The following is a 21,503-nucleotide window of genomic DNA, read 5'->3' on the forward strand; positions in this document are numbered from 1 at the left end:
AAACTAAAAATAAATGAAATTTTGTTTAATTTTGGAGAAAAACGAAAATTAGTGTCAGAGGTCACGGTGGCTCTTACGGCTTTTTGAAAACTCACCCGAGAGTTCTAGATTTGTGCTCGCGAGTGACTGAGTCTTTTTGGAGCAATCAGGACCCTTGGTAAAAATCACCCTTTGTAGCTACAAAAAAAAACTTTTCCATGGCATAACTTTAAAAGTATTTCACTAAACAGAATAAACTTAGTTTTTTTTTCTCATAACTTATTTTTATTAGGTCCTTTTAGGTGCTGCGACCAGGTTAGGACCGAGGAACGATAATACAAAAAATAATAAAAAGAAGATGATCATTTTCCCGCGCCATGTGTCAACAAGTGTGCGATCACATCAATCTGTTCCTCGGGTGTCTTGCACTGCCTCAAGCGAACTCTATATTCTCGATAAATGGCCCACAGCTCGGACTCGCTGTACAGCTTCCGTTCGCCTGGTTGTTCCTTCGGGGTTGCACCGGCGCCGGCGCCAGTATTTTCTCGACTTCTTCCTGCGGGACGAGGATGCTTTTCTTCCGTCCCGACGGACGGCACCGCTCCAGGTAGCGGAGGAAAATCCGCCGCGGTGAACGCGGCTACAGCCGGAGACTGTTTGTCCTTCTTCCATGCTGGCGGCTTCGGCTTGGACGCCTGCTGCCTCGACTGGATGAACTGCGCACGTTTGGGACAGCTGCGGTCCAGACCCTCGTGAGATCCAGAGCAGTTGACACACTTCTTGGCTTCCGTTTCTTCAGCTTTGCACTTTTCTGTGCTGTGGGCACCCCCACAGCTGCTGCACCTGGGCTTGAGATGGCAGTTACTGGTTCCGTGACCGAACTGCAAGCAGTTCTTACACTGGGTCACGTGCGGTTCTTTGTTCCGGTAGGCCACCCACCGGACGACGACTGATCCCACTTTCTTTACCTTGCTACTCAACGCCTTGAGACTGGTGTGCTCCTTGGGGAAGAGTACAACGAAAGGTGTCTCATCGATGGCGGGAAGCTGCTGCTTCCGCTTGATGGCGTGAACTTCCAAGGCGTCCAGCTGATGTTCCGACTTGAGCAGCTCCTTGATGTATTCCGGTTCCAGGTTCGGAAGACCTCTCATCACTACCCGGTGCGGTCTATCACCGCGCCTTCCGTAGGTGTAGAACTCCACCTTGTTCTTCTTCAGGTGGGCTTGCACCGTGTCGAAGTCGTCCCTCTTGAAGCACGTAATTTTGGTGCCGTTCCGCGTCAGTTTGTGTTCCGGCTGGACATTACATGTCGACATCACCTTCGCAAGGCGGGCGAAGCTTGTATTTTTCACCACCAGCGGCGGCTGCTTCTTTTCTCCGGCCGACTTGCCGGATTCTGGTACCACGGAGGTGGATTTTCCTGCGGCTGGGTTCGCATTGTTGTTGTTGTTGTTCTCCTCCGCTAGCGGGCTGAACTTGTTGTTGCTGAGCAGTTTTTTCACCTCCTGGCCATCGACGACGGTGATCTTCTCCATAGCCTTCCTGCGCCGAACCTTGATAACGGGACGAAATTCGCCACCGTCCTCTCCTCCTCCTTCGGAGTCTTCCACCTCCATGCTCGTCGCCGCCTGCGTTTTGGGTTGGAACCCGTCCGGCTTCTGCCACACACTTTTCTTCAAGGCCGCGTTCCAGTAGAACGGCCTTCCATCCTCAGTCCTGTGCTCCGTCCACACACTCTCCGCCGTCGCGGCCGCCGCCATGGCCGTCAGCGAAAGTTAAAAAAAAAACACCGTCAAAAACGCGCTAAGCTCCAATCAAAGGACACACGTCTGCTCTGACTGTGCTACCTACAATCAGAATAAAATTTAATAGGGTCTTAGGGGAACCCAAAACGAACAGAATATGGCGGATCCGGCCAAAATCGGTTCAGCCAGTTCTGAGATAATCGTGTGGAAAAAAATCATGTCTACACACATCCCCACAGACATTTGTTCAGAATTTGATTCTGAGTTGATAAGTATACGTGAAGGTATATCTAGAAGGTGTATTTAAGAAGTTCATTTTTCGAGCGATTTTATAGCCTTGCCTCAGGACGTGAGGAAGGCAAAAAGCATTGTGCCAGTAAAAACGCTATTTTTAACAATCTATTCAGTTTGATTTTTTTTTTTGCAATTCGCTTCGCTAGGAGACGGTGATTTTAGCGGATGGCAGACTGGATTTCGCCATGTGATGTGATGATTGTCTAAGCTGTGTGATGAGTCACCCAGACCGACGTATTACTTCCCATCCGATAGAAGGCGTGATCAGGCAAATCTCGTCTCGAAAAATGCCACCGGGTCCGTCTGGGATTGAACTCAGGCCTTACGGGACCATCCATAAACCACGTGGACACTTGAGGGGGGGGGGGGGGTATGGCGATTGTCCACGGTCCATACAAAAAAGTTTTATTTTGTATGGACAATTGTCCACGAGGGGGGGGGGGGGTAACAGAATCCCAAAAAAGTGTCCACGTGGTTTATGGATGGTCTCTACTGGGGTGAGAGGTTACCACACTAACCACCAAGTAATACTTTTCGATACTATTTTGTAGATTCTTGCCGGCAAATAACATTTAAGCGGGGAAACAAAATTACGACTTGTGCTTAAATCCTCTTGCATAAAGTACTGTTAAGAAAACATTGTGTCAACCTTTGTATGTTGACACGAATCGCAGAAATGGCTCATAAAAGAATAGTTACTACTCACAAAGCATTAGCGAAGATTACACATTTTTCGACTACCATTGATATGCACTTCACATTGTTTGAGGAATTTACCTTTTATTATTATTTTATTTTTTTATATTTTTTTTTGTTGTATCGTAGTTAATTTTCAGGTGGAAATAATTTTAGCAGATAGATATTTTTAAAGTCAGAACCTGTAGGGACATCAATACAACCCAAGTAACCATCCAGCACTAAAAGAAATCATAAATTAGCTGCTAAACAGCATCCACCAGCTAATCAGTCATAAAACAGCTAAGGTGATTGCAAATCAGCTCTAAAACAACTGCTCTAATATAAGCTGGAATAGAGCTGATTTATTGCTGACGCAGGCAACACTGTTGTGATTTTTCTTTAAGAAACTGGCAGCACTCCTGACATTTTGAGTGAGAGTGGGAGAGTGAGCGAGAAGAAAAACAAAGCGATACACAACTCTCGCTCACTCGTAGAGAAGTGAGCATATCAACATGGCGAAAAAATTCAAAACCGGCAAAAGTTGCAGGCTTTTCTGCTCATTTCGTAAGTTTTACACGAAATAAACAATTTAACAAAACCAATAAATAAACAAATATCTTTTAGGAACCGGACAATCAAGAAATGGAACTTCAACGTGCGATCGATGCTGAGAAAATATCGGCCGTTCTTTGGACATTGGCAGGAAGGATGTTTTAATTTGACGATTTCTAGGCTGAATCATCCGAATTTGGAAGCGGTCATGACGTGGTCGTGGTGCCCCTGCTGCTGGTTCAGGGTAGTGTTCCGAATAGCTCCGGTTTGTAGATAATTGTGCAATTATTGAATCTGATCCATGAATAAAAGTGTTTGTGTCTATTCCAATTCTTGTGTTTTTCTCTCAAAGGAATATAACAGCATCGAGAGGAAGAAATTTAGACAAAGATTTGCAATCGTAATTTCGACAACTTTCTTATGGGAAGCAGCAGTAATTGAAACAGTCCAATCACACCATTCAAACATTTCCCAAACAGGCGTGACGACCCGGGCGCAGGAACCATCAGTAAGCATCGAAGACCACTTCTGGTATCTGGCATCACATCCCCAACAAAGCAAATTCAATCAAATAAATCGACTCCTCCGCTCGGTCAGCTGAGTCGGTAAAGTGGTAAACAAACTAAAAATAGAGTTGAGAGAAAAGTGTGAGAGAGCAATATTTTTGCCTCTCCCAACATTGTTGACATTTTGCAGGGGTGGAACAACAACAGTAGGGGCCAGCTGGAAATCAGAAATATAAAGTCCAAAATCAGCTGCAAATCGGCTGCAAAAGCGCTTTTGATGCAGATGTCAAAACACTTTAGCATTAGCTCGCAGCTGTAAAAGCGCTTTTAGTGCTGAACAGTGATTTGTTTTAGTGCTGGATGGTTACTTGGGAAGTATCATAAACGACGTAAAATTCCCATGTTACCGGAAAGATACACTCATCCCCTACGAGAGAGCGATTTGTTGATTTTGGGTTTTCATAAATGCCCTAAGAGCGGGGTTTTGTGAGCCCATGTATGGTTTACAACGAGGCGGTTAGGAAGCAAACGATTTCAAGAGTGTTTTTATTATTCATCGCAACCCTTTTGCATCTCACATTATTGGTACGTTCGTTTGAAGAGCCGGTGCGGCACTGAGTGCCGCACTCGTCGAGTGCCAGTTTTGGTTCAAACGAACGGTCCAGTTTTGCTCTCAGTTTTTATGATTGTGTGCGTGCGTGGTGTTTTGTTTTGGTTCAAAAAACGTCAGTCAAAATGCGATCGTTGCAAATTGAACGTACCTCCGCGCTGGTTTAATATTCAAAAAATCATATCTTGGCTCAAACACAACCAATTTTCGATGTTTTGGGCTTGTTCGCTCAGGATTTTAATACGGAACACGATGCAATCTAAAAAAATCCGGATTCCGGTTCCCTGGCCGGAGATATTCTGGATTTCCCAGGGCCAGATTGGGGCTACGCTAACCGAGTCATTTTTCTGATTACAAAAACCATCCAAAAAAGATGAATACGAGTGAAATACTATGGAATTTTATCATCTGCAATCAAACGAAGGCCATTTTATTGAACTAGAACCATGTTGGACACGGGAAACCCGGTCAGTAACCTGGGACCGGTTCCAGGGTCCCGGCGAGGGTCCCGGTCATAATCCGAAGATATGACCAGTACACTTTTCTTGTCCAAAGTGGACATGTCTATGTTCATGAAATTGTGTAACAAGTTCGGAAAAACTAATGCAATACCAATCGGACCGACTGTGGCCACCCGGAACCGGTTCCAGGTTCCCGGCCATAATCCGAATATATGGCCAATACACTTTTCTTGTCCAAAGTGGGCATGCGTCATGGCTACGTTCATGAAATTGTATCACAAGTTCAAAAAGACTAACCCATTGTCAATTGGACCGACTGTGGCCACCCGGAACCGGTTCCAGGGTTCCGGCCATAATCCGAATATATGGCCAATACACTTTTCTTATATTTTTATAATTTTATAATTTTATAATTTTATAATTTTATAATTTTATAATTTTATAATTTTATAATTTTATAATTTTATAATTTTATAATTTTATAATTTTATAATTTTATAATTTTATAATTTTATAATTTTATAATTTTATAATTTTATAATTTTATAATTTTATAATTTTATAATTTTATAATTTTATAATTTTATAATTTTATAATTTTATAATTTTTTAATTTTATAATTTTATAATTTTATAATTTTATAATTTTATAATTTTATAATTTTATAATTTTATAATTTTATAATTTTATAATTTTATAGTTTTATAATTTTATTTATTGCTGAAAGTTATAGCTAATTTGAACTTGTTTCAAAATTTCATGAACGCATATTTTATCTTGTGATGCAATGTCATGAACATTTTCAGAAAAAAACGATTCCGGGTGGCCACTGTCGGTCCGATTGGCAATGGTTTAGTCTTTTTGAACTTGTTACACAATTTCATGAACATAGACATGTCACATGCCCACTTTGGACAAGAAAAGTGTATTGGCCATATATTCGGATTATGGCCGGGAACCTGGAACCGGTTACGGGTGGCCACAGTCGGTCCGATTGGCAATGGGTTAGTCTTTTTGAACTTGTGATACAATTTCATGAACGTAGCCATGACGCATGCCCACTTTGGACAAGAAAAGTGTATTGGCCATATATTCGGATTATGGCCGGGACCCTGGAACCGGTTCCGGGTGGCCACAGTCGGTTCGATTGGCAATGGGTTAGTCTTTTTGAACTTGTGATACAATTTCATGAACATAGACATGTCGCATGCCCACTTTGGACAAGAAAAGTGTATTGGCCATATATTCGGATTATGGCCGGGAACCTGGAACCGGTTCCGGGTGGCCACAGTCGGTCCGATTGGTATTGCATTAGTTTTTCCGAACTTGTTACACAATTTCATGAACATAGACATGTCCACTTTGGACAAGAAAAGTGTACTGGTCATATCTTCGGATTATGACCGGGACCCTCGCCGGGACCCTGGAACCGGTCCCAGGTTACTGACCGGGTTTCCCGTGTCCAACATGGTTCTAGTTCAATAAAATGGCCTTCGTTTGATTGCAGATGATAAAATTCCATAGTATTTCACTCGTATTCATCTTTTTTGGATGGTTTTTGTAATCAGAAAAATGACTCGGCTAGCGTAGCCCCAATCTGGCCCTGGGAAATCCGGAATATCTCCGGCCAGGGAACCGGAATCCGGATTTTTTCCGATTGCATCGTGTTCCGTATTAAAATCCTGAGCGAACAAGCCCAAAACATCGAAAATTGGTTGTGTTTGAGCCAAGATATGATTTTTTGAATATTAAATTTCCACGTGGTACTTAAAGGGTTTTAAATAGTGAAATTTAATTTCAGTTAAGAATAAATAAAAGCAAGTCATTTTACGCTGAAGTATATATTTTAAAGCAAATTATTTCACAATTTTATTATTAGCACTCGATTCAACTCTTCTGGTGGCCCTTGAATCCCAAGTCCAGCTACGGTCTGCCTCGTCCAGCACGGGAAAGGGAATACAAGACGTTTCTTTGACTATTTGAAGATTTGCTTGTCCAACTCACGAATCGGTGTCAGCACCAGTTCCAAAGGGTACTGCTTGCGACGGTTGAAGGACCGATTTGAGCTTGCGCTGCAAGTTGCGGAGGATATCGCGATCATTCATACCTCCGATCCAGGTACAAATCAAACTCGTCATCGTCCAGGGACTTCGTCGTAAACGTCATCCTGACCACGGGCGGCAGCCTTCTTTTCGGCCACCTGGTTCTTGGCCTCGGCGTTTTTTTTTTCGAAGAATCTGGAATGTCGAAAGAAACTTCAAACATCCTACTAGCGAAGTAAAAAAATGGGACTCGCCTAAACATGTACCACTTGTCTCCGGTGCAGTGATCTATGGTGAGAGTGTGCTCCAACAGCCCGTGCGATCCGCTTGGTACGCTTGGTACGTACTCGCCCATCCGCTGCACCACCACGATAATCTTCCGCATCGGCACCTGCCCGATACCCTCGCCCTCCTCCGCCTTGGGCTTCTTCGGGTCCTTGAATGAGAATTGGTCGAAAAGTGCCCCAGCGAAAAGTCCAGTCGTCGTGATAGCTGAGCGGAAGAAATTACAGGAAAATATTTTAATGATTTATTATATTTTACATTCCGGATGGTCACAGAACCGGGAAAACCATTCCGGAAGGTCATCAAGCATCGTCACTCTTACGCAGGGAAACCTTCAGAATGGCCACGGAATCGACAAACCCCATCCGGATGGCCAAAAATCATCCCCCCTCTTGCGCAGGGAATCCTTTCCGGATGCTCACAGAACCGGCAAAACCCTTCCGGAAGGCCATGAGGCATCATCACTCTTGCGCAGAGGGATGAATTCGGGATGGCCACGGAACCGGCAAAACCATCCCGAAGTCCAAGAAGCATACTCCTTCTTGCTCGGGAAGCCTTATGGAACCGATTCCGTGGTCAATAAAACCGGAACCATGATAAATAAAATGATACTTACCGGAATTTTGATAACCGCAATCCAATTTGTCCAATTTTTCACCATTCACACGCGAACAAATCGAAAACAACAACAAAATCAGCTTCTCGTATCATGTTTTGAACGAACAGCTGATTTCGATGTTTACAAACATCGTTTGTTGGTGTGCGAGAAACTCGCACGAAACTAGAAAAAAATCGAGTGCGGCACTCGCACTTTCAGTTCCAAGATGGAGGCGAAACTCGTGCGGCACCAGCGCTAGTTTCTTCAAACAAACACTTTGACAGCTCTGAGTGCGGCACTCAGTGCGGAACTAGCCCTCAAACGAACGTACCATATGCCACCGTTCAAGGACACTTTCTTCTCAAGAGCGGGAGGAAGTTTACAAACTTTTTTTTCCAATCCACCTGGTAGTGTAATAAAGGATTTTTAGTATGGTTTGAGTTATTTTGATTTTAATTAGAAAAATAGTGGAACATTTCAAACCAAAAAACTAATGATTTTGTGATAATTTAATATTCCAGCCTAATATTAAAAACAAACTTAAAAATTGGATTATCTGTAAATCGAAAAAGGTGTATTGGTAATGCAACAAGCACCACCCGCAATACCATCATGGCGAGGAACTTTGGTCGCGCGGTAGGAAAGGGGGTTTCATCTTTAGGCTTATTATTTTGCTTCGTGAAAGAAAGATTGCAATACGTTTCCAACGTAAACTTATAAAAAACCGCAAAAAAAACTGTAAAGATCTATGTTGGTGTGCACCTTAGAGATGAATAGACCGTGATTCGAGTGATGCTTTGTGAAACACCCAACCAAGGACCAAGGCAGGCTAGTGGCTAGAGATGGATAGGTTAGTTTTCTGGCGCTGCTGCGTTGAAGAAAGAAAAAAAAAACCCGCGCGGCAACATCAAGGCGGCAAGAAGAAAAGGAAACCGGATAGTTTAGTCCCTTTTCTGGGATGTTCATGGGCTTGAGTGTGTGTGTTCATGAGGCATGAGGCAGGTCTACAAACCTATATTTGAAACTGGTCCAAAAACGGTGTCATCCTCGATAGTGCTGCAATTCCATCGGCGATGCCTGAATTGATATTTGCATTCCTGCAGGAAGAAAAAACGACCAATTAAAATAATTTGTTACATAGCATTAGGCTAGTAAGTGACATTGTTTTCGCTTCTTGTGCTTAATGCAACAACCTACTTGAATGGCGGCACGAGCTCCACGGCTAATGGCGGGCATGACACTGGTGTGCTGGGCACACAACTTTTGTTGCCCTCCACTGAGCCCACTGACTTTGTAGCAAAGGTCCGGGTTGAGATTAATTATATCTTTTTCACTTTGATTGCTCCCATTGGTGGCGCTTTCGATCGCAAAAATAGTACCGTTTTTCAAGCTAATACTACCACCCAAACTTCCTATGGCACTAACACTGGAACTATTCAATGATCCGTAAATTGGAATAATTGTACTATCTTTGGCAAAGTTGTGCTCCAGCTGAAATCGTTGGGCTTTGGTGGTGAGCCGGTCAGCTCGGCGAAATCGGGAAAGTTTCCGAACGTCGGACGGTGCTGGTGGAGACGTACTAGTCGATGAGCTGGACGATGTTAATTGCTGCAACTTGAATGCTTTCTGCTGAAGTCTTTGAAGCCGTTTAGCACCTTTTCGGCCGACTTTGGTCTTGTTTGTGCTGGAACTTTGATTCGCTACGCCGCTAATGTCTTGAACCGGATTGGAGTTAATTGGTTTCTCGGATGGCTTTTTATTTTTTCGATTCCGCTTCTTACCGTTTCCTCGTGCGCCACCTCCGGAGCCACGTGTAGTAACGTTATCAAACTCGACATCATCGACGGCCACGGCCGCGCTAGACGCCAATGCCGCCAGTGTGGTTCTGTTGCGTCCGAGTTTTCGAGTCGGTTGTATTGTGGCGGCCAGCAGTGGAGATTTATTGCCTATCTCTTCTCCTGTTCCATCTTTGCTGTGATAGACGGGCGGCGACGGTTTTTTATTCTTGATACTCTCTCCGTCATTTCCTTTGATCTCTTTCTTCCTCTCGTTATTGTGGCCGTAATTGTTGTTATTATTCTCCTCATCTGGCGTGGAATCCGGGGTTTGGTCGTTTTGTAAAAAAACCTGTGGGACTATTGTAATTTTCTCCATTTTGAACATGTCGTCTTTATTATCAGATAATATATCTTGTGAGTTGGGAAGAATTTGCCGCGGCATATTGATCGTTGGCCGCAATCGTGTGAACTTTTCAGGAAAGGTCTTTGCCGCACTTTGATCTTCCCTAATTTGTAGCACTGGCATCTGGTTGAATAAGGGCCGGAAGGCCGGCGTTGGGGCAACAGTCGTAGTGGTCGTCGGCACTGTCGTGCTGACAGGTTCTGACCCGTTCTTTTGTAGTGAAGGAAAAACCACAAATTTGCTCTGAAAGTTCTTATCGGACTGTGTCAGATTCTGGAGCATCAGAATATGACGCTTCAGGTCGTCAATATTGGTCGACGATCCATGAAATATGGACGACGTTTTTTCCTTTTCATTGGACGAAGTCTTCAATGCTAACGGTATGATGTATTTTCTTTCCTTTTTACTGCTATCATCTGATATCATGTGCTCGCTGAAACTTTTCCTCTCCATGTCCACGTCGTTTGAAAGGCTGGTTTCCGTCGTTATTTCGAAATGATTCACAAACGACGGAGGAGTTGTGGTCAAGAATGTAATGGTCATGTTGCTAGGAAGCGTATTGACCACACCCATCGATGATGACATCCCTGCTAGCTGCTGCCTCTTGGTGTCATCCTTTCGTCCGGTTTCGACAGGTCGAATGAAGTGGTCCAGATTTTGAACGCTCTTCAGCTTGTGCCGTATCTCAGTCAGGTTCAGCGATATGCTGTTGTTGGATAGTATCTCGAACTCCGACCGGAACTGGATGAAAGGCGATTTCATTCCGAGACAACTGTGTGGAAGAAACGAAGATAAAATAGAATGCATTAGGCTCATTAACTTTTTGCTGGCCTACATATGTGAACGTAAACGATGACACATTATCACGAAATTATGCAGTGATTTGTCTTGATTATACTGCTCGCATTTCAGCGCGATGTGGGCAGCCCACGGCAAATAAAGCTGTGCTCTAAACTGATGCCGTACCATAGCATCGCTTGAAAATAAAAGTTGATCTCACTTACTATAGAGGGCTTTGCACTATGACCGTTGTTGATCCAACTGGGGAATGAGTATTTAAAAGTACAAAAAAACAACTTCTACATTGTTTATTTGCGGCTTTAGAGCAGCTAGTACTACGTTGTTTTATTTCAAATCTTATAACAAATTGTCCCTAATGTCCCTAATGTCTTCTGGTACGTCTGGTACGTTAAAAGATAGCAAATGTCATAAGATAGTAGACAAGTGACGGAACACTTATAGTCCCCATATCGACGCCGCCGTGCTAACTTGTCGCTGAAGTTTGGTTGAATTTGGTTGCTGGAGTCCCGAGTTTTAAATACAAATGTTTACGGTAGTCGAGCTCTTACTTGTGTCAAACGCGTCCTGGCCTGGATTTCCTTTGGCCAACTGTCGCACTTATACCAATTTTCAGGCTGTGTCAAGATAGCACGACAAGATTGAAACTTCTTTCATATGAAAAGTGACAAAAATTCAGCTTGGAGCTCTTTTGGTTTCTATTGAACATCTCAGGATTGAAATCGAATTTTGAGGATCTGTAAAGGTCATAAGGTGAGGCATTGTGAGCTGCTCAAATTGGCCCAAAATGCACGTACGACAAGTTAGCACGATAGAGATGATATTAGAAATCTTCATAGATATAGCACACTCTTTTTGTTTTAAATTGAAAGGCATGTTTTTGCCAAGTAAATAATTTTTCAAGTAGGAAAGTAGAATAGCAAGCAATAAATATGTTCAATTTAGGTATGAGTTTTCCATTAATGGATGCCTTAGTCGAGGACATCAGCCTTTTAACATTTTAAACACTTATTCATAATTTATATCCCACTGTGCTGGAATTAAATCTTATTTTCACTTTTTTCATAGATGTTTACCATAGGAAATGAAGTTTAAGTATTATTTTAATAAACCTCATTTACCTTAGGTTATGGCTACCAACTCTTGCTGAGCAAAATTCCGTACACTTTGCAGATATGATACCATGGTATAACAAAAACTGTCAAGGAATAATTTATATAAATTTGGGATTAAAAATATAAAACTGTATCGTTTTTACAGGTTACAAATTTCACTTGCTAACAGGGTGCTTATGACGTACACGTTTAAAAATATTCAGAAAATAAACAGTAATTTGATGCATCAAATCTTCATGTCCTTTTTTGAACGTTTAAAAGTTATCGAAATGTCAAGTTTGCTTTAAAAATAATATCGTTCTCATGAAAATTTTTGTAGAGTTTTTTTTAAAGGTCCTTAAAACGTGAAAACCTTAAAACCATCGAAAAAAAAAAACTCTAGATTTGTCATTCAAATGTTTACAGGTTTTTACAAGCTTTAGAAAGCCATTGGATCTTTAATCGGATAAATAAGTTTTGTAAGGAATTTGAAAACAAAAATAATTTATAATCAACTGTGAACTGAGGAAAACCCGGAAAACTATCCAAATTCTATCTTCAAAACAAATTGACAGTTAAATAAAACTGTCTAATTAGCAAAAGTTTTGGTCAGATCAAAAAAACAATTCAGTTTTTAAAAAGTGGTCAAAATTCCGTACAAATCCGTATTATGCAAAAAAACAATCCGTGTGGACCTGGGTTCCACAAAAAATGTTATTTTGAAATAAATTTTAGAAAACTAAGCAACTCTCAATTGTTGCAAACTGCAAAAATGGTGATAATAGGTCGTGAGACTTAGTGTGACGAAAATGGATATATTTCTCCTATCAGCAACATAGAATTTGTTACCATTTCGTCAGCTGTGTGCTATCTTGTGACATAGACCATTTTGGTCGAAAATGAGTTAATGATGACGTTTTGCTATACTTGACAAACACTACAAGATGCTTTAACCCGATTTGGAAACTCGCTTCCGTTTCCCGGATACCGCAATACACACTTGTGACATAGACCAATTTATCATCAAAATGATCGCGTACACTTGTGACACGTCATACATGTTGATGGAAAATGTGGAAAAAATTTCTTGTTTTTCACAAATTTATATTGATACACACTTTCTAAAGGCAATGCAATATTTTGTTTTTGAAAATATACTGATTAAGTCGGATAAACTATTGATTTAGGTCTATTTTAGTTTGTATGGGAATTCTGTGCACACTTGTGCAGACATGCATTGGCACGCTCTGCACTGGCACTTCAGATTAGCACTTACCTCAAGTTCTACGCACACTGCGCATTGCACAGTGCTAGTGCTATTTTTTAGCACTCCCTTATAGCACGCCCAAGAAATTTCCAAAAAAAATTGGTTAGCACTAGCCTTGGCGGTCAATTGGGTACATTTCAATAAACTGGATTAATTTTTGCGAGCTTCTAAGGCTACAAGCGGTTGATCCATTCACGCAAGTGGTCAACATCTAACCAATTTTCAGTTTCTCTTGCCATTCCGATTCCAATAATCTAAAAGAAAAAAGCTGGCACTTTTATTACACCAACATAAAAAAAACTTTACCTTGTAGAGAATAGATCCATGAACCTTTCAATACCAAGTCTTGAATGCAAGCACTACACCAAACTTTCAGATGAAAGTTGATGAAATTATTTGCATAACTTTCGAGTGGTCGACGTCACTCAAATCCAGATAAACAAATGAAAAAACGTCTTAGTTACCAGTTTAGTTAGAGTGCAAGGGCGAGTGCTATGATTGAAAACGCAGTGCTATTCGCTAAAATAGCACGCGTGCTAACCGCGCGCAGTGCCAATGCATGTCTGCACTTGTGACACGTAGTACAATTCTTGAGTTTTTTTTGATAAGGTCCTATAAACAAATGTAAACATTGAGTGTATCCCGCTTACTCCGATGGACTTTGACATAAGGTGTGAAAGGGATACACTCAATGTTTACATTTGTTTATAGGACCTTATCAAAAAAAAGTCAAGAATTTTACTTTCGAAACACACTTGTGACACGTGCTTTTCAGATTTTTGTTTACATAATTTACTGTATCTTTTAACTGGTGTAACCAAATTAGTTGAAACTTAGAGCGTTTGGGGATAGTATACGAACCGATTGCTTCAAAAAGTTTGGCGCTATCATTCATAGTTTTGAAAATAATTATCATCAAACTTTAAAAATCGATTTTCTCAAATAGTACTAAATGGTCGTTGTCACAAGATAGCACTCAACAGACGATTCATTTTGGTAGCAAGACCATATTGAAGAGAGTACGACTCAAATTGTTTAGAAAAAAAAAATAAAAAAATCGGATGAATCGGATTTGTTCGTTACGGTTTATGAATGCCAATCCCTTTTGTCTGATCTAGTGGCAGAGCGGATTAAAACCAGGTTCTGTGCAATCGATCTAAGGGCGAGGCCCTCTCCATTTCTACTTCTTTTGTCAGATATAATCATGGCATTTGGAAAACGTATTTTTAGATATAAATGTGTATCAGTTTGTGATGGTTTGCTGACAGAAGATTGCTCTTTTCATCTTAGGCACTTAATGTTAAAATGAATTAAACATTTTTTTAGCTTCAACGTTAAATAAATGACATCTTATTAAATGTTAAAATTTTATTAGTTATAAAGGAAGTTGTTTTGTTTTAATTTAATACATAAAGTTTTTTAATATTGTATTCGGGATAACACTAAATATCATGCGCCATCTGTAGAAACAAATTTAAAGATTTCAGAAGCGACTAATTTCAAATGTTTAGCCAAATTTTTAAAATGTTGAAACCGATACCTACTATCATAATATGCTTTACACATATTTGAAGTTGTGCTTCTGTATATAAATTGTTGCGGAAGACCTATTAGAAGTAAAGCTGATTAGAACAGATACTTCACGGAGAAAAATGAGTTCCAAAATTCGTGGACAAGCTTTCATGAAAATGGGAACTACGAACAAAGTGTTCAAATTCTATTATACGTTTTTTAAAAACGTACCGTGAAATTTGAACGGTAAGTTCGTGGTTTCCGCTTGCTAACGATTTGCGGAACGCATTTTCTTCATGAAGTATCTGTGCTTATCAGCTTAACATCTAATAGGTCTTCCGCAACAAATTTCATACTGTAGCGCACGAGAAGCGATGCTGTAAATCACTGCAATGATTCCAAAAAGATTGGTGCCAAGTACCCACTTTGGAAAATACTGTAAACATTGAATAATGATATCTCATGTTTCACGTACTTTTCTGATCGGTGATAAAAAGTGCCCTGTTTCAATAAAAATGATTAAAAATTCTGTATAAACGTACTCTCAATAGTTTGAAATAAGATTTGTATTGGCGATTAGACCACCTCGAATAGTGTATAATGCATTTTTTGCAATTCCGTCGTGAAACTACTTACTTTTCCTGTCATTCTTGAACGACGAAATAGCCTACTTTTCTGTACCAAAAATAACAGAATCGAATAGCAACACTTTTCAAAATAAATGCTAAAAAGTTCTACTTTTCAGCACTGAAATGGATGCTGAAAAGTTGAACTTTTCAGCACTTGTTTCGAAAAGTAACACTTTTCAACATTTTTTTGATTTAAACGATTTATGGACAAAATACATGAAAATTTGACTTAAAATTTCACTCAATGGGTGTTTTTTGTTCAAATGTGCACAGCCCTGCAGTTCAACATCACTTAAACACAGAGAGAAATGACAGCCCTACCACCTGTCAAAAACATAGTTTAATAAATATCATTCTTAACGTTGACTCGAAACGGCACGCACGTCTTTTCTTTAGCTCTCCCTCTGTGAGGCTCCCGCAAGACTCCCAAGATTTTTCGGAATTGCAAAAAATGTTGTATGGAACTCGTTGCAAAACTTGATTTTTTTCAGCACTCTTCGTATTTATCCAACTTGGTGAACCTCGTTGGGTAAATCTTCGACTCGTGCTGAAAAAATCATCTTTTTGCAACTTGTTGCATAAACTACTACTACAAAACTTTTTGCTTCAATACTTTGAAACCTTGGCTTGATATTCGATTTTTACGTTTTTATGTTAAAAAATAGCCGATGTTTCGTAGTTATAATACTGCTTATTGTTTATTGTTATAAATATATTTCGTAATATAATGCAAAATCATTCGCAAAGACATCGCCTGCTACTTTCAACTTGAAATGTTTGGTAAAAAGAGCTATAGAACGAGGTAAAATTATGAAGAAAGAACCATGCACGCTCTCTGATCCGTTCCGTTTGTGTAGGAATAAATCAAATTTACACTAATCAAGTCTATTAGCAAATGCTGACATGCGGCCACCCATTGTGTGTTGTAAGCTATGCACTTCGTCACACCAAAACCTACGTCATTTTTCATCGTTGTGCCATGTATGGGATTTTATACCAAGACACCATCTCCCCTCATTAATACATATTAAGGCACTCTGGTTCATAAATTATACCACCAAAGTCTAAATCCTTTCCTTCTGCCTCGAATCCAACGAAGGAACTAAAACGTAACTCCCTGAGATTGAATAACAGCCGCGTTGCTGTCTTCATGAGTGAACGCGCCAGAGCTGAGAGAAAGAATAAAATATTCCTATATGGCGAATGATTGAAGCCGGCGAGCACGAGGAAGCAGAATAATAAATATATTCTTGGAATTAACGCCATTTCAACACCATGCTTCAGCTACCACACAGTCAGTTAGTCGTTCGGTCGGTATCGTGCTGACTTTGGGGCCAGTGTCGATGGCATACAGGTTCGATCGACAGAGGCTCGATAGCACACCCGATTACAAGATGAACGAGCAAATCACTTTTATAGATTTTTAAGTATGACTGTAACCAGGGCAGTATCATGTTTCAAACTCGTTGACTTAATAAATTTCTAACAACATAATGTCTCAACTTTGTCTTACTTGTTCTTCCTTCTCCGTGACCGGAGGCTTATTTCCACTTTTCGGTGTCAGTCGGTGTTTGGGTGTGAATGGAGGTCGGATTTGTCCATTCACTTTGCCTTCTTCCACAACGACCGATAATGTACACAAACCTTTATTGTAAACAAGGTAACCCTAGCAAAGCGGTTTCTTAATAAACCACGTTGGTTGGCTTGGCTGAAGTCTGACACACTTTGTCGGGAGTTTGGGCTTCTGTATTTCCTTGCACACTCTCACACACAATCACACAGATTTATTCGTCGCATAATAATTGCGTGGTTCCGTTTCAATAGAGTGGGTGGTACCGATTTGAGTGGCAAAAATGGTCATTTCCACGCAATTTCTAACTGTACGTTGTTTTTTCATTGATATTTTGAAGAATGTCGTGACATTTTATCTTAGAAAATAAATTTTGCATTTTTGAAAGAAGAAGACAAAATCTTTCTCAATTGATGTGTCAATTTATCTTTCTCAATTGTAGAACATGATTATTATTACTATGTGTCAGTCATCATAGTCTATTTGACATCGACCATTCAACAAAGCAACCCCAAACGATTGTTAGATTTACAGAAACGAAGTTGACTTTATAGCTATCGGCCACCATTGCTAGTACCAACTAGTGTCTTCCTTTTTATCTACAAGGACTTTGCCGCCCCGGCTCCTAAGTGTATGAAAGTATGGCACGGAGCGACGGCGCCGAATACCCATATTTACACAAAGAATTTTAGAGCGCCCGCCGTGGGATTCGAACCAGCAACCTCTGGATTGTGAGTCCAGTGCGCGGTCCGATTGATCCACACGGGCGGGACTTACAGATCCAGTAAAAATCAGGGCAAATTGGGACACAAAGTCTTATGGTTCAATAACGTCAAAAATCATTAAAGGCTGTAACTTAGGCAAATTTTCAAAACTTAAAATGCATCTGAAAGGGCTTAAAAAATGCAACAAAATGCGGGGTGAAGCATCCCAATTGGTTGAATCTAAAGGGAGTATTGGCATTTTTGTGAAAAAAAACGTTACTTAATCCACCTTTAGGTAGTTGGTGGTGAAGTACTTTTCTAAACTTCATAATATTAACTAGGGTCTTGTGGGACCCCCAGACGGATCGAATGAGACCAAAACGGTTCAAATCGGTTCAGTCAGTCCGGAGATAATCGTGTGCTTATTTTTCGGTGCACGGACTTACAGACATACACACGCACAGACATTTGTTCAGAATTTGATTTTGATCGAATAGAGATGTTAATTTTTCGAGTGATTTTATAGCCTTTCCTCATTGAGATGAGGAAGGCAAAAAGCACAATTTCCAAACTCAAATCTGGGACTACCATCTGAGACTGATAACGCTTTGGGTAAGGCAGTTTAACACATAAAAAAAACCCTTTTTCTTTTTGTGAAATTTTTGATTGTAAATTTTTCGTGTTTTTCATTTTTGAGCATGCGAAAAAAGACGTGTTTTTCAATAATTTGCAGCCTGAAATGGTGATGAGATATAAATTTGGTATCAAATATAGAAAAATTTAATTGGCTGCAGTTTCTCTGACTTTTACAAGTACAGATCATGTCTAACACTCTTTAGAGTAATGCACACAGGTGAACCTAATTATCTTAGTTCCAATATAATTCCTCTAAGATCATCCAGATCTAAACAATTCCTAATACCTCAACATTATTCTACATATTATAGCCAATCATTATTCGTTAGAGGCATTTCAACCTGGAATCTTTTACCTTTGAATATCAAAACAAGTATGTCTATACCTTATTTCAAGCGCAAACTCCTGGCTGAACTCAACAACCCGAATCAGTGAAACATTTGAGAAATTGTATAGTAAATTTGAGAAAATTAGCTTTAATTTATTTAATTTCAGTGAAATTTAATCACTCCATCACTAAGTGAATTCCCGCCACAATGTAATGAATTAAAAGGCACGTGCCTTATATTACATGAATAAATAAACAAATAATAATAATAATAATAATAAAGGGACTTTTATGTATAATTGGATGCCAGATTTGATGGCGTACTGAAAATTCCGAAAAACCATATTTTTCATCAAAAAAAAACTCTAAAAAAGTTTTTAAAACTTTGCTAATTTTTGTTTCGTTACTCAACTGTAAACAATTTTGGAACATGCCATTTTTAGGGAAAAAAAGTTTTGAAAAAGTTAATCGTCGTCGATCATGGCCGTTCATCGTCACCCGCGACAGACACGGATGACGAAACAAAAGAAACGCAAAAAGTAACTTTTTCAAAACTTATTTTCGTAAAATCTCGATAACTCGTGATGTTTAGAAGCAAACCCCTTATGTTTATACATCAAATTTTTTGTAATTGTCTCCTCAACAACTTTGTAGAACATTGCTATACTCTAAAAAATAACCCTGCGAAAAAAATTGTTCTAAATGAAAAAAATACCCTTCTGGGTTAATGTAGATAATAAAATTTCCCTAAAAATGTTATGTTCCAAAATTGTTTACAGTTGAGTTACGGAAAATGGCAGAGTTTTTTTTAAACTCTTCATCATCCCGGTACGAGAATCGAACCCACGACCTCTGGATTGGAAACCCAGCACGCCGCTAGTCGAAACCCATCCCGTACCGGTCAGTATTCCCAGTGAGCATATTTACTCTTTTAAGGGATCTGATTTTGCCGAGCCAGACAGGAATCGAAACCATCACAAGTTTTTAATTTTTTTTTTAGTGTTATTTTCGATGAAAAATACGTTTTTTTCGGAATTTTGAGTACGCCATCAAAACGGGCGTCCAATATTACTTAGAAGTCCCTTTGACACCAAATTTCTATCTCATCGCCGTTTTCGTCTGCAAATTATTGAAAAAAACATGTCTTTTTTTGCATGTTCAAAAATGGAAGCGGTCGTACCGCCCCTCAGTCACGAGATATCAAAAAACGGACCTCGAATTTGTGTTCAGGGACAAAAGTTACCCCTTAGGAAAAAGTTTCCAAATCGAAGAGAGATCGGGGCAACTTTTCCCGATTTCGTGTGAGTTGGTAGAGAATTACCCTATAATCGTTAGAAATTTTCCAGACCGGTGAAGTTACAAAAAAGAATGTCCTGCCTTTTTCCTTAGTTTAAACTTTTTTTTTATCTTCAGTTTAGTTTCCATTTGATAAGTGCAGTGCTTCTTGGGACGTACAGTCCGGTTTTTTCGCGATAATTTTCGTCGTAAATGATCGTAAAAATTTATTCCAACTTTCAGTTTTAGTATTAATTCATCAATCTATCGATTTTATGAAGAGTAAAGCGTCATTTATTTACTGTTTTTGAAATTTGCTCGCGTTATCAAATTGTACAAACAGTAAAAATATATTAATAAGTCCAGCCCATAGCGCTACTGCTCGGTTGGCACGCGTTCGATTAAAACAAACTTTTTAAATAATCAATTATTTATCTTTCCGCAGCCGGCTGCCTAAGATTTAAAATTTCAACCGATAAACAAAATGCTCATGGTCACATCACTGCCACTCGTGAATCCTGACCTCATACCCATCTACTAACCCCCTCAAAACTCATGTGATACTTTGTCGGAGAAGCAGTCGATTTGGCGTTCTCTATCACTCAAGTATCGGACTAACATTCCCTTCCACTTCCCCGTGACCCTACCACTGGTCGTGGCCGGCGCCGGTATTGATCAGCATGATAGGGGCCTTTGAGAAGTTGCGAAGCGAGGAAAGATAGCACCCACTTATCTTCCACGGCTCGTGGATGTAACTTCTGGAGGTCCTGGTCAATAACGGAGTAGCAACTGCGGGTGGGCACCTATGCTTATGCTTATCTTCAGTTTAGTTTCCATTTTTATTTAAAAAAATAATGTGTAATGAAGAAGAAAGGAAAAAAATCCAACCCAAAAAACTAAAAAGAGTGCTTTACAACAAGCTGGCTGGTTTATCTTCAGATTACGAAGCCCTATGTCGTCGTAACTTGTTTTGTATCATACGTACTATTTCAGTCAGAAAACTGACATCTATTTTGAAAACTTTTGCACCCACTCGTTTCGATATTAATCGACGTTCCATAATATAAAAGCCAAGGAGAGAAAGATTTTTCATCCGCGTTTTAATCTATATTAATATATTCGGTCATAACTCATTGGATGGATTAAAAGATGAAAAAACGTGTCGCTGCGGTGCACAAGCTATGACCGCGAAACATATAAGCCCACATCATTGACCGAGGATCTCACCATCATGGCTGCAATACGATGATCATTTTGGGGCCACGCTGTATAGTAACTGCCATGAACTTCGCTTATCAAAACACCAACACTTTCTACGTAATATACGGATGGCCGAAATGTTGTGTTGAAATTTGTCAATGGTTTGATACCACCAAAGTTGATCGAAATGTGTTATTTATAAACAAATAAATATTAATAAAAGTGGAATTAGCATTGTGAGTGGAATAAGCTCGCAGCATCCAGTGGACCACATCAACGCTCTTCCGTTGCATAAAGCAAATGGTGCAGTAAACCAGTGTTTGCCTCGTAAGCTGCTATCAGCATAATTTTTCATTTTGTTCAGATTTATCCAAAGACTTTTAAAATGATTCGTAATTACACTTCGGATTAGCATAATTTTGTCGAATTGGTGAGTGACACTCTATTTTACGGCTTTCACTTCTTTCAAGCTACAATCGTGACTAATGTTGGTGAGACTTTCTGAGAGGAATGAAATATTGTAACGGGTTACGTTTGGTGTGTTTCTTTTCTTATAAA

The 21,503-nt window shown here is 39.9% G+C and overlaps 2 protein-coding genes across 4 annotated transcripts in view; both read right to left on the bottom strand.

Annotated features, from left to right (window-relative positions):
• The window catches only part of LOC120432010 (protein Wnt-5), a 58,641-nt gene that overhangs the window by 21,455 nt on the left and 15,683 nt on the right, over window positions 1-21,503 (bottom strand). For both annotated transcript variants that reach the window (XM_052709014.1, XM_052709015.1), the window contains exons 2-3: window positions 8,949-10,704; window positions 8,764-8,848 (exon numbers count right to left, since the gene is read on the bottom strand). In XM_052709014.1, the coding sequence (XP_052564974.1) occupies window positions 8,764-8,848; window positions 8,949-10,704 (1,841 nt within the window). The remainder of the gene's footprint in view (window positions 1-8,763; window positions 8,849-8,948; window positions 10,705-21,503) is intronic.
• LOC120429682 (uncharacterized) lies at window positions 5,516-8,086 on the bottom strand. Of its 2 annotated transcripts, none has more exons than XR_005607464.2 (2): window positions 7,770-8,086; window positions 5,516-7,360 (listed from the first exon to the last, which is right to left on the bottom strand). XR_005607464.2 is itself a non-coding variant. In XM_039594713.2 (2 exons), the coding sequence occupies exons 1-2, from the start codon at window positions 7,812-7,814 to the stop codon at window positions 6,924-6,926; spliced, it is 426 nt and encodes a 141-aa protein (XP_039450647.1). In that variant the 5' UTR covers window positions 7,815-8,086; the 3' UTR covers window positions 6,272-6,923. The 2 variants fall into 2 exon arrangements, 1 of the variants encoding a protein (XP_039450647.1); XM_039594713.2 differs by having other exon boundaries at window positions 6,272-7,304.

The sequence above is a fragment of the Culex pipiens genome, chromosome 2 (assembly GCF_016801865.2).
Source record: "Culex pipiens pallens isolate TS chromosome 2, TS_CPP_V2, whole genome shotgun sequence".
In the NCBI taxonomy this organism is placed as follows: domain Eukaryota; kingdom Metazoa; phylum Arthropoda; class Insecta; order Diptera; family Culicidae; genus Culex; species Culex pipiens.